The sequence below is a fragment of the Carica papaya genome, chromosome 1 (assembly GCF_054855325.1).
Source record: "Carica papaya isolate Zhongbai chromosome 1, ASM5485532v1, whole genome shotgun sequence".
Lineage (NCBI taxonomy): Eukaryota > Viridiplantae > Streptophyta > Magnoliopsida > Brassicales > Caricaceae > Carica > Carica papaya.
In genome coordinates this window covers 27,640,900-27,653,472 of record NC_142309.1, presented here as the reverse complement: position 1 = coordinate 27,653,472, position 12,573 = coordinate 27,640,900, and the positions used below count along the sequence as shown (strand labels likewise).

The window sequence follows — 12,573 nt, the reverse complement described above, 5'->3', positions numbered from 1 at the left end:
TTATTATCTTTGTTAATTATCACTATTACTCCTTTAATCGCTATTCAAAATACCACCCTTAGTGTGTTGTAATTGTCTTCATCTCTCCCCTTCATTATCATTAATAACAATGATTATTACTACTATTAATGCAGCTATATACATCATTATTGCAACTCTCTATCCGGTTATTTTTGTTACTAATCACAATTGCTGTTATTTATATTGTCTTTATTATTATTATTTGTAATTACTATTGTTACTTATATCATTAGTGCATATATTATCACTGTGTCTCATTTTATTACGACGAAATTGTATTACATGTATTAATTTTAAGAAATTATGTTATTACTTCATTAATGAAACGTATAAATTTTTACTATAAAAAATAATAAATTTAGACGAAAGTTTGACTTAAAAATTAAGTAAGCTGTCATTAATTAACAAACTTAATATGCTTACAAATGACTTAGGTGTTTAGATTTTATTTTTTGTTTTCATTTAGTGGAAGAAACAAACAGCCAAAACGGTCCATTTGAAAGTGTAATTAAATTTTATATTTAAAAACAGTATGATTTGATTGCAACTTATTTGTTCAAATATTTAAATACAAATATTATTTTTGTATTTCGTATAAAACAAAACTCAACTAAATGTAATTAAAAAAAGTTTGATTATTAATAGTTATTAATTAATTTAATTAATAAAAATAAGTGGCGTAAATCTGACGAGAAATTATAATTAATCTCGTTAAGTAACTTTCAGTTTAGTAGTGTGATTATCGAGTGATTAAAAAATTAATCCTTGATTAGGCTGTATAGGTTGAAGAGACATCAGTAACTAATGGGGATTAATTTAGATGATTGTTTCCCCCAATAAAGACAAATACGATAGCGGTGTACAATGCGCACCCGGTCAAAAACTCTGCCTAACTTTTTTCTTTTCGCGAATTTTAAATTAATTAATTATTTATTTATTTTATATTATAAATCTGATCTCCGTAATCAAATCGTAGCCCTCTGATTGGGTCAGAACGGGACCATCCGAAAATCGACGGACCAGATGAAATCTACAAGTACGTTCGAACTACTACCGTCCGCACGGTGTTCGCGGAGAACATTATTTATTTTATTTATTTTATTTTTTTTTAATGGTGTGTCGTTTTGCTTGATGCCAAGGTGTCCGAAAAGTCTACCACTTATCTTCAATTCTTGTATCATTACAATTTACACATGTTGTCTGCTTTATTTTCCTGACTTCACTTCCCGATCCAACGGTTGAGCGAGCGCCGAAACGAATCCGACGGATCCGGAACCATCATCCCCAATGGACGGTTAATATCGCTTGGGTCTGGCGGGAAAATAAAATAAAATAAAATATTTATTTTTCGAAAGTATGTAATATATATATATATATAGGTGAAAGTATATTTTGACGTTAGATAAGACACCACCGACGCAGGTACTGCCTCCCCCGCCCCACAACTGGGCCCCCACCTAAATGACTTTCGCGTTTCCCTTACGTTCCCATATTTTTTTTTTTTGAGAAAGTAATATTAAAAAAAAAATTAAAAATAAAATAAAATAAAATTTGATGCGGATAACTCTACTGCTTTACTGAACAAAATTCAGCAGTTTCAAAATTTTGAAATAAATGCGAAAGAGTAGGGGTATTACTGTAATTTTACTTACTAGTTACTGCCGGTCAACTGGTCAACAACGTGTAAAACCGAAGGTCGGAAGTCGGAACCTCTTTATCCAAACCGCTAGTGGTATTTGCATCATGCCGCAACCTAAGCTAGCGCATGATTAACGATAACACTCCACCTGTCCACGTGGCGCGATCTTATTGGTGGGATAGGAGTCGTCGGGATTCACAGCGAGACGAGTAATAAACGAAAACAAGTCGCTCTCACCCTACAAGCACACTATCTCTCTCTCTCTCTCTTTCTCTCCCTGTCTGCTTTTCCCCTCTGCCTCTGTGTTTTTCTTCTGCAAAAATTTCTCAATTTTTTATCGAATTTTCCGCCTTTTGCCTCCGAAAATCACATATCCATGTTCGCCAATCCAGGATCTTGCGATTCAATGCAATTTTGAGGTTTAGTACTCTCTCTTTCGCTGGATTCAACTCACTGAGTTGATATACGAAAAAAAATGCTCGAGACTGTCGCCAGTTCTATCAATGGCGGTTTCTCTAACTTGCAGAGCTGCGGTGAAAGCAGCGAAGAGGAACTTTCGGTTCTGCCACGTCATACCAAAGTGGTGGTGACAGGTAATAACCGGACCAAATCAGTGCTTGTAGGTCTTCAAGGTGTGGTCAAGAAAGCTGTTGGCCTTGGCGGCTGGCATTGGCTGGTAATTGCTTTCATTCATCGCCCGATTTACGAAAATGAGTTTGATTTTTAACTCCTCTGCGATTAATTTTGGCTTGCAATTGTGGTTTTTATTTGCATTTTCAACTTTCAATTTTATGGTTTACATTGTTCAGATACATCCTATTTTAGGCAATGTGGATCAATTTGATGGTTTTGGGTTTCTGTTTGTATTTTTATGTTGTAATTTTTTAATTTATCCTTTTCTCGTTTTTTATTGCTAACAATCCCCTGTTCATTGAAAAGATTAAGTTGGATGTTTTGGGGATAATTACGTAATTGAATTTCAACATTTTTTTTGGATTCATTTGCATGCACTGGCTTCTTTATGCGAAATTCCAGAATTTATACGCTTATTTATTGGTTTTGGATCATAATTTTGTGGTATATAAAATGGTTTTTATTTGCATCTTTCGTTGTTCTTGGTTGCATGTTCAGTTGCATTAGTGGATCTGGTGTTTCATAATGTGGGATAGTAATTTGCGATATCTATTGATCTGTTTATATGATTTCGTTTCAGTAATCTGCAGTGTCTTTGAAATTAATGATTAAGATATTCATTGCCTAGATTCGTTATGATATTTTGGTAGATGATTAGTATTCTATTAATTTTGGAGGATTACAACCGCGTTTAGATTTCTCTTATTTTTAATATTGTTTTCTAACATCTACATGATTGTAAATATATATCAACAACACTGAAACAAAGCTTTGCATGATCTGGGAAAAGAAAACCTCTTGTCAGTTTCTTCTTGAACGTGGTCTTCCAAACTGATATTCATTTTCTAATCATTTAAAGACCTGGTTTTCCTCATTCTATGCTCAGTAAAACAACATCTCCATGATATTATGGCTCTTTTCTTGCTACATTTAATTGGATTTTTGTCTTTGCCTTATTTTATAGAATTCAATTCATATCATAATCTGTGCTCAGAGTCAGTATATATATATATATATGTAGTTACATATATGTTTGTATATACATCCCACTACGCACTGCATCGAAAATGGAAGCCAGCTTTTTTAATTAATTATCTTTATGTTTTGTGGCCGCATTACATATGCCGGTTCTCTTTTAGCCTATTTCTTCTTACTTTGTATGCTGTAGGCTTATGATTGTTTTTGTTTTTATAGATTTTCTAGTGCTTCTCCTCCTTATTTTCAGATAGTGGTGGATAAATTATGCTTTTCCTTCTTGTTTTCTTTTTTCTTGTAAACTAGATGATTGCCCGATGCTATACAAAGAATATAATTTTTATAGTTGTATAGAATATAAATGAATACTATTTTACATTAACAAAATTATACAGAAGTAAAGAAATTTCTAATAAAAATATAAAAATTTATCACACCTTAGTTTTTGGCGAAAGATGAATAAGATGTGAGGAAAAAAATGTGATCAATAGTTTATAGTGTATGATTTTAGATTTTGTAGCTAATTAACTATATATTATAACAATTATCACTTTAGGAAAATAGATAACTATTACTTATATTTATTACATTAGTTTGTTTTAATAGGTTCAAAATTATTTTTATATTCTAAAGATAAGTAGATAATTATTATACATATTATCATATTAAATGTAATATTATTTCAAAAAATTGAGGAATTGACATGTATCAGTTTTCAGAATTCCTTGTATATATATATATATTGATTTGGTTGTGGGTTGATCAGTCTACGGATTACACATTCTAGTCCAAGCTAACTACAAATAAGGTTTAGCTTGCATAATTTCAGGGATTCTAAAAAACATGTTTCAAATCAAGATAATTTAATAGTCCATATTGAATTTTTCTTTGGTGTTTGCATTAATTCCAAGATGATTTAATCAGTTCTACCAATTTGCGATCTGATAATTTCTTATATAAAAAAAATCCTGCAATGATTGAAATCTCAGGTTCTTACGAATGGGATAGAAGTAAAGTTGCAGCGGAATGCCCTTAGTGTGATTGAAGCTCCTACTGGCAATGAAGAAGATGATGAACTTGAGTTTGAGAACATGCACTGGAATGGATCAGATATGGGTGAGTTTGGCATTTTTTTTGTGCCTTCATTTGTTGTCATTTTATCAAAATCTAGTTACATGAGTGGAATCAGCAACTAATTTTGCTAGTTGACTAGATTATTAATGACTATTGTGGATAGAATGCTCATCCTGGCAGTGAAACAGCAGTGTCCTAATCTACTCATAATGTAATTAACTGTTTACCTGGACCCGTAATTCCATGAAGTTGTGGTTTTTCAATGATGTGCTTGCTAGAGAAAAGTGGTTGCAGTTGCTACATAGGATCCATTGTGTCTTCAGCTTTAACTTTCACTATTGTTAAAAGCTCTAGTGTCTCATTCCTTTATCTTTTTATTGGCCCCACCATACTTTTTTACCTGTGCTTGTTTATCTTTTTCAGCATCTGATGACACTCAAAAGTCCCATAAATCAAGGCATAAGACACATAAATCAACAGGATCATCTCACAAGACTATGAGCAGGTCTCTTTCGTGTGACTCACAGTCCAAGGGTTCTGTTTCCACCCCCCGTGGTGGGACCACGGTATGAAATTTCAATATTTGTTATTTGCTTTGTGCTCTGTTGGTTGGGTTCATATTACTTAATAAATATACAAAGAAATGTAGTGATGAATTATTAATTAGTATCTGTTTTGTATTGGTATAAATATCTTCACTCTAGAAGGTTGACCTCAGCAAACTGGAGATGTCTGCACTATGGAGATATTGGCGACACTTCAATCTTGTGAGTTCATGAATATAATAGAACACAAATTTACAGACTCCTTATTAGCTTAGTTCTTTGATACAGTAATGCCATGTATTTTGTTAGGTGGATGCCATTCCCAATCCATCAAAGGAGCAACTAGTTGATGTTGTTCAGAGGCATTTCATGTCTCAGGTACTTTTCGTGTTGGTTATCCAACATTTCAATGTTTTTGTCAAGTTTAGTAGGTTTTTAGTCGCTATAGGTTGAGACTATAAGCACAGATAAGTTGGGGATAAAAATTATGAGATGAAAAAATTCTTGGAGAAGTATGAGAAAGGAAAGGTTCATCCCTCCATGGACAACTGTGATGAGCCTCCTTCTATTGAAGCATCTGCTGTTTTGTATTAAAGCAGAACATAATGGATTAGTTGACTTATGTGTGTGTATTTCTTGGCAGCAAATGGACGAGTTGCAGGTCATTGTGGGGTTTGTTCAGGCCGCGAAAAGACTGAAGACCGTCTGCAAATGACCTTGAGAAGAAGAGAACGGAGAAAGCATTGAGTATGGTTCTCAATGATAAGTTGCTAACAAGATATGCGAGTGTCACGTTGACTGGTACCCAATCCAAGTGTCCCCTTCCTTTAGTAGTTGACACCTCGTAGCATATTTATGGGTGGCTTGTTTATGTTTTTATCGTGTATGTTAGTAGGGGGTAGTATTTACTTTTAAGGTTATATAGAGGTTTTAGTTTTTGGTAGTGTAGTAATGTAGATATGTGTAAACTGGCGACTAGACCTTTAAGGAATCCTTGTGGCTTTTGGGTGAAATGTATTTGCTGACTCGGGGAAGTGGATTTCTTAAGATGTAAATATTCCTTCTTCGCTGCTTTTATCCGTATTCGCCAAATCATGTTCAATATGAGTCATACATCATTTGGCCCCCCTTGGTCATTGACGGTGGGTGGCCTAGGCCTATGGTTGGTTATTAAGCGGATAAAGATTTAAAAAAAATAAAAATAAAAATCAAGGTGACGTTGATTTTTGGATTTGGCTATCTCCGCGACTGACTTTTTCGGTAAGAAGTGTCAAATACTTTTTATCGTTAATTGTGGATGTAAAATAAATCTAAATGTAATGAATCAGAAATTGCGGATTGACTTCTTGTATTCGAGTAGAGCAATCGGGGCCAAGAGAGATTGTCCCCCGGTAGGTGATGGACAATAATTGTGTATGGGGTGATGGGTGGCATTCAATGTTTAGAATTAGAAGGGAAAGGGTAGTTGAGAGCGTGTGGGGTCTGCTTCCGGTACTGATTGTTGTTCAAGACAGAAGATAGTAATTTCGCTTCTGGTACTGGTTTTATTTTAACAGATCTTAAAGCCTTCAATCATATTTACAAAAAAAATAAAAAATTCCTTTTAAAAAAGAAATTAAACAGTTTTTGTTTTTCTCAAAGGGTTTTGAAGAGTTTGGCATGATGGATAAAGTTAAAAATGAAGAAGAAAGATTGTTGCAAAGGCTAAAAAACGACTGAGGAGTAATTTCATTTTTATGTTTAAAATACTGTTGTTGCTTCCATTGGTTCGATGCAAAATCCCTCCTCATTCAGTTCGTCCTAGGAAATCTTTTGTCATAAGATTTCAGTATCTGTTCGGGCCCCACCCAATTTCTAATCAGAAATGATAAAACAATCCATCGTTATACGTATAGAATAGATTGTGTTGTCTAGCACATCTTATTTTTAATTAATAGATTCACAAGTGACCAATTGAATTTTACCTAGTACATGTGGCATCCTCTTTTTCGCTAATAGTTTCCCTAAAATGTTGTTTTCTATAAATGTTCAAAGCTTGTTGGCCTGGCCTAAATTCTATCCAAGAAAAAAAAAAAAAAATCTCTATGGTTTTTCCTCATATTTTTCTAGAAAAAGATTCTAACCCGTAATAATTTCCATCTATGCTTTTGCTCTTTTTACCTACAACAGCTGCGTCTGCCAGGTCCCTACCATGCAAAACCTTGTAATCTACCACTAACCTCCCGCTTTCTTCATCAAAAATGGTCACGTACTTCTTCCTCGTTTTTCAACAACTCAGATGGATTCTGAAACCCAGTTTGTTCATCAGTAAACTCTTCCAACCTCTCGCCTTCTTCGACTCATCAGCAGCTATTGCCTGTAAATTTCGGGAAATATTAGCGGTTTGTTTCAACAGAATCAAACTCTATAAAACCAAAATGCATGGACACCCTTCCAATTTGTTTTAAATGTCCTTTACCTGAGCTGTGCATATGGATGGTACAAGAACATATCAAAAAAGAAAAGTCCTGTTAAGTGAAATCACAATTTATGTTCCAAGTACACTTGAACGTTTTAGCCCATGATCTCACTGGAAATGATTTTCCAAACTATTGTAGGTTTCAAGCCCAGGGTCTTCACAAACAGTGACCGTGACTAAAGCATGATGTAAAGGAAAGAGCTAGTGATAACTAGAGCAGGGAACTTTTATACTAATTCAATGTCACAAATTTAAGGAATTCAAAATTTCTTTACTTATACCATCCTCACTTCAACTAATATCACTTTTTCTCTTACCGTCTATCTTCTTATTCCTTTTCAATAAAAATAGAAAATAAAGTAAACTATAATTTAGGGCAAACTCTTCTATGTGTAGTTTTACTTAATTTCTAGGAAGACCATTTTTTTCCTTCCTATCTTTTTATATTCCGAGCATCATGTCTAGCAAGGCTGATCTTATGTACTCATTTTATTCTGATTATTTTTTTAGACTTTCAGTTCTGATTAATATGCACTGCTAACATTTAGTTTGTCTATTTTCTGAAATCCTACAGTCTTATAATCCTTAATATGCAAACTAATCTTCTCCTATGGGTTGTTCTGTTTAACATTAAGAAAATCTTGATTCAGCCCTGTAATCCACCTATCTATTAGTATTTAGTCCAATTTGTAAAACTTCTGACAGAAAGGACCACAACCACCTAATTAAAAGAAAAGAAATAAATCTAAAAATCAACCCAGTTAAAATAATAATAGCCATAGGTTGTAATTTGGAGAGTGCAAGTCCAAATGTAATAGTACCCAAACTCCAAGAACCTCCATAAACCTATTACTGTAACAATACAAAGAATTGGAGATACGAGATTTCTTGCTAAGTACTTACATATTTTACATATACCAGGAAAAATAGCATAGCAGTTCCAGCTTGCTTTTTATCCCATATACATGTTTTTTTGCAACCAGTAGGATCCCATATACATGTTATAATGCTACCAGTACCATCATCTACTACTTAAGACATTGTACATGTATCCAGTGCCTGTAAAGGTGCTGTTGATTTCCTTGTTTTCTGATCTTTATTCTTTTTTGTTATTGTTTTAGGGAGTTTTATTAATTACTTTTTGTGATTACCTAAACAAAAGTGGCAATATAAAATATCTTCTTAGGGACATTTTGATTCTTCAACACTAATAACTTATAGTTGAGCAAGGCTTTTACAATACTGATGAATGAATGAGCCAGGTTTAGATAGAACATAAAAGCTGATACAAGTTGTTGTCATGCTAATAAAAGCAACGAGTACGTTTTCCATAAATTGATACGAACAATTTAGCAAGAGGTGAGGGGTAGACATACCAATCTTTTATCATTATGAAACTTACAGTTGTCTACTGAAGTACAATATGTAAATGAGAAATAAAACAAAATGCTTACCAAAATCAAATCACAACACATGGTGAAAAAATGATCAAGTCGCCCAGCTTGAAGTTACCTTTTTGGTGGTCTTTTTCTTGAGTAAGTGCTAATCAAGTCTTTGATTTCTTCAATACTCAGAACATCCTCAATCTTAGATTTTAGTAAATTGCAATCATTCATAAAAGAATCAGAATCGGCGAAGCAAGGACTAACTGACAAATTCTTGATTTTTCCTCTAACATGTTCCATGAGAATGAATCCTGGAGAGAAAAAAGAAAATAATTATAAAATATGTTTTTACTCATTCGCATCTTTTGTCTTATAATCTCAAGTTTCAAAGAAAAATGGGGGCCAAGGACTCAAATTCCCCTGGCATTGCACGGAGGAAGATGACAGAACTACTTGCACTCTTCTTTTATGCACAGTTACAATCCTTAGTGATCCGAACTGTAAAAGCTAAAAAATTACCAATAGCATCATTAGGTCATGCATAAAAAAAAACGTACCAAGGGCTCGGAGCATCCTCAAATCAAATTTCTTGGCTAGTTCATCATGGCCGATTATTTTTGCACGTTGAAGAACAAGTATCTTTAAGCTAATAAGAAAATCCTAAAAAAGACATGCACTCATTGTCAGCATCAGGAAAAAAAACTTGGCTGAGATAAAAAGCACGGATGTTTTTGTTTCTCCTTTAGATTTTACCAGTATCATATCAGCTTAAGGAACCTTATACCAATGTTGTTAACCCTAAATTACCACAAATTCATTACGCCTAATCTACACAAATTAAAAATTTTCACTTCAATAACTATTGGAAGTTCACTTACTAAACAAGACCCATAATACATGCTACAAATGATTTGGCTAACTTCTTATGAAAGGAACTTGAGAAAAGAAAAAAAAGCTTTCCGCCAGTTATAGGTAAACTAAATACGTATGCATGCATTTCAACACTGCACAAAATAATACCTTCCTATGCGTGTAAAATAGTTGGGTATACTTACAAGTTCAGCTTCTGAAAGGGAACAAAGCCAACTCACATCTTCAAGCCTGTTCTTTCTCAAAGTTCCCTTTATTTCGTCCATCCAACAAACAGTAGTTCTTCCTTTTGCAAATTGCAATACCGAAATTTCTGTATTCTGCAAAACAAGAATTGCAAATTTATAACAACTGCTTCAATTAACGCTCTCCAGATTCCAATCTCCTTTTGAAAAGGCTCACTCCACACTCTACTCACTGACCAGAAAATAAAAAGGAAAACAAAAGAGAAAAGGGGAAACTAGCAAAGGAAAGTAAAATGAAATAAAGAAAAAAGAGGATATGAGGACATAATCACTATCAACTATTTTACTCTATAGATTAGAATGCTAAACAATGATGTATACAAGTCACATGCAAAGAAATCAATAAATCCATCCATCATGAAAAGGTTAAATTTTTACTAAGAAACAATATTACTCCCGAAGATAATCATCAACTGTTCAAGGGAAAATGAAATGCTAACCAAAGCTTTTTGTTCATAGAACTAAACTGGCAGAAAATGAAGAAGAGGTTATGCTATCTTAAATGTAACAAGTTGGAGTTTTGCGTGAGTTGTCTGAGTGAAACACGCATTAGAAACTCCTTGCAGCTCATTGTGGCTTATTTTATTCAAATGGAATCGGTTGCTTTATTAGAATTTTCATCTACCTAATATGCCTGGAAAATGCAAGAAACTCAAATTTTAATAAATAAATCAAACTAAAGAGCTGTTTATCGAGAAACAACTAAACACAGTATCTATATATATATATATATATATATATCAAAACAAGCTTAAGTCTGAAAGGATATCACTAAACAAATAAACCTAACAAATGACCTCTTGCTAATCCGTCCTAAACGGTCATGAAATCTAATCAAGATAACCAAAACAAGGAACTGAGGGATCTAATCATGCACAAGATGCATTCTGCTATGGAGGATCTGGTTACGAGTTTGCTGACTGCAAATTCTAGTAAATTTTTTTAGAATTAGCTTGATTTTCTTCCTTTTTTTCCCTCTGTTAAATACAATAGTAAGGGCTCATTAAGAGAGAACCCTTTCAATCTCTTGAATGTGGAGGTAGAGGCTCATCAAGAGAGGTTAGAAATTATAACTCTACTAAATGTAAAGATATTATACTATTTACGAGTCACATTATACCTTAGAAACTTTAGGATTTTATTCTTATTAGTATTTAGTTTTTTTATTTATTTTAATATTTTCTATTAGCATTAGGATTAGTTTCCTACATTATGAAATTAGTTGTTTTATCTTATCAGGATTAGCATTCCTAGTCTTATTTTAGTTTTAGTATTTCTTAATTCTATTTAGCAAAGGTTATTTAGGGAGCACTACAAAATATTTTGTAATTTTACTTCTTGCCAGAGTATCCAATTGTTCAATAAAATATTTTGGGAGTTTCTCAATTTTTTGGTTGTATGGTAGAATCAAACCATTAAAAGTAATGTTTAAGAATTCTTATATGTGATGTCTAATAAACCCTAGGTATAATGTCTACTTCATTATCTCCAAATCTCTAATTGGATTAAATAACTATATTTGTCCTACGTGATGATCTTGAGTTTAGAAAGGAACTCTATTTTGCTAAAGACAAATTATGCTTATTAATTTGCTCATAGAACTGCATACTTATAACAATGTCATATAAAAATATAAAATCCTAAAATTACTGCTAAAGGAAAAGGTAATTTCCAAACAGCTGGTTTAACCTCCTGACTATCTGTAACAACTCCTCCTTACATCTAATGAAAAAGAAAAAAACACAAACAGTTGAACAGAGACTGGCAAGGAACTGCAGAAAACTTAATATACATTTTTCTTCTTGTAGCCATGTGTAAATTACAGATTTGGCCCGTAAGGCAGTGATACCAACAAAGCTGTTCAACATGATCTAAAACCTCAAACCCCCAATTACAGACTAATATACTAGGTCTGAACTACATGCATTGCAATACACCCAAACAGAAAGTAAATTCGCTTGAGTAGACAAAGCATTTTGAAATATATGTATGCACATATGCTTCCACATTAAACAATGACAACGAAAATCCGTATAAAGTAGCATTGCTAATTTAAATACAATCCAGACCCGAGTCTACTCAAAACTGAATATGTGCCAACGAATGACAGCCAAAGCATCACATTCCTAACGCAAGTTTATTCATAGACCATCTAGGCATAATAGTTCCAAAGGGAGCCAAACAATAAATAGTACTGTCTAGCTAAATACTTTTAATTTTACGAAACAGAACACTGGATTAACCCAAAATCCAAACATCAAGCTCCACGATATTGTACAAACGAGATACTCAAATCAACTAGAAGTAATACTTCCCCATGCTCTACCGCCAATAAAGAAAAACAACCTACGTTGTGCGAGTGAAGATACACCTAAATAACCGAAACCGAACCATCCAGATTTTTCCGTGAATCACATCTCAAAAGATTCAAGAAAGGAAGAAAGATTCGGTTAAGAGAAAGATTACATGCTTGAAGAGAGGCCAAAAAGATTCAAATGCAGCTACAGTCTGCGATGTAGATATGAAGGGATGCTAATCCGCTTCTGATCAGAGATTCACCGACGCAAACAGAAGCTTGTTGGAGCAGCTCCTAAAGAAGTTGACTCGGTGGGAGTTTGCCGATGATTGATGTAGCGTAGAAGGAGACTTCTGTATGGCTTGGATGAGGTAAACAGCAGCAAGAATGGAGAGAGGTAATAAAAACAAAACAAACAAACAAACAAACAGG

At 33.6% G+C, this 12,573-nt stretch overlaps 2 protein-coding genes across 4 annotated transcripts; one reads left to right on the top strand and one right to left on the bottom strand.

The window, feature by feature from the left end:
• Nucleotides 1–1,893: 1,893 nt before the first annotated feature.
• On the top strand, nucleotides 1,894–5,964 carry LOC110813592 (uncharacterized). 2 transcript variants are annotated; one of them, XM_022040798.2, is made up of 6 exons: nucleotides 1,894–2,336; nucleotides 4,258–4,384; nucleotides 4,766–4,908; nucleotides 5,050–5,109; nucleotides 5,197–5,265; nucleotides 5,531–5,964. In XM_022040798.2, exons 1-6 carry the CDS (start codon nucleotides 2,136–2,138, stop codon nucleotides 5,600–5,602), a joined length of 672 nt encoding a protein of 223 aa, XP_021896490.1. In that variant the 5' UTR covers nucleotides 1,894–2,135; the 3' UTR covers nucleotides 5,603–5,964. The 2 variants fall into 2 exon arrangements, with proteins under 2 accessions (XP_021896490.1, XP_021896489.1); XM_022040797.2 differs by having other exon boundaries at nucleotides 1,895–2,336; nucleotides 5,047–5,109.
• A 784-nt stretch (nucleotides 5,965–6,748) lies between these two features.
• LOC110813482 (uncharacterized) lies at nucleotides 6,749–12,573 on the bottom strand. Of its 2 annotated transcripts, none has more exons than XR_002539482.2 (5): nucleotides 12,312–12,573; nucleotides 9,786–9,920; nucleotides 9,288–9,390; nucleotides 8,800–9,041; nucleotides 6,749–7,243 (listed from the first exon to the last, which is right to left on the bottom strand). XR_002539482.2 is itself a non-coding variant. In XM_022040646.2 (5 exons), exons 2-5 carry the CDS (start codon nucleotides 9,864–9,866, stop codon nucleotides 7,237–7,239), a joined length of 375 nt encoding a protein of 124 aa, XP_021896338.1. In that variant the 5' UTR covers nucleotides 9,867–9,920; nucleotides 12,312–12,569; the 3' UTR covers nucleotides 6,749–7,236. The 2 variants fall into 2 exon arrangements, 1 of the variants encoding a protein (XP_021896338.1); XM_022040646.2 differs by having other exon boundaries at nucleotides 8,858–9,041; nucleotides 12,312–12,569.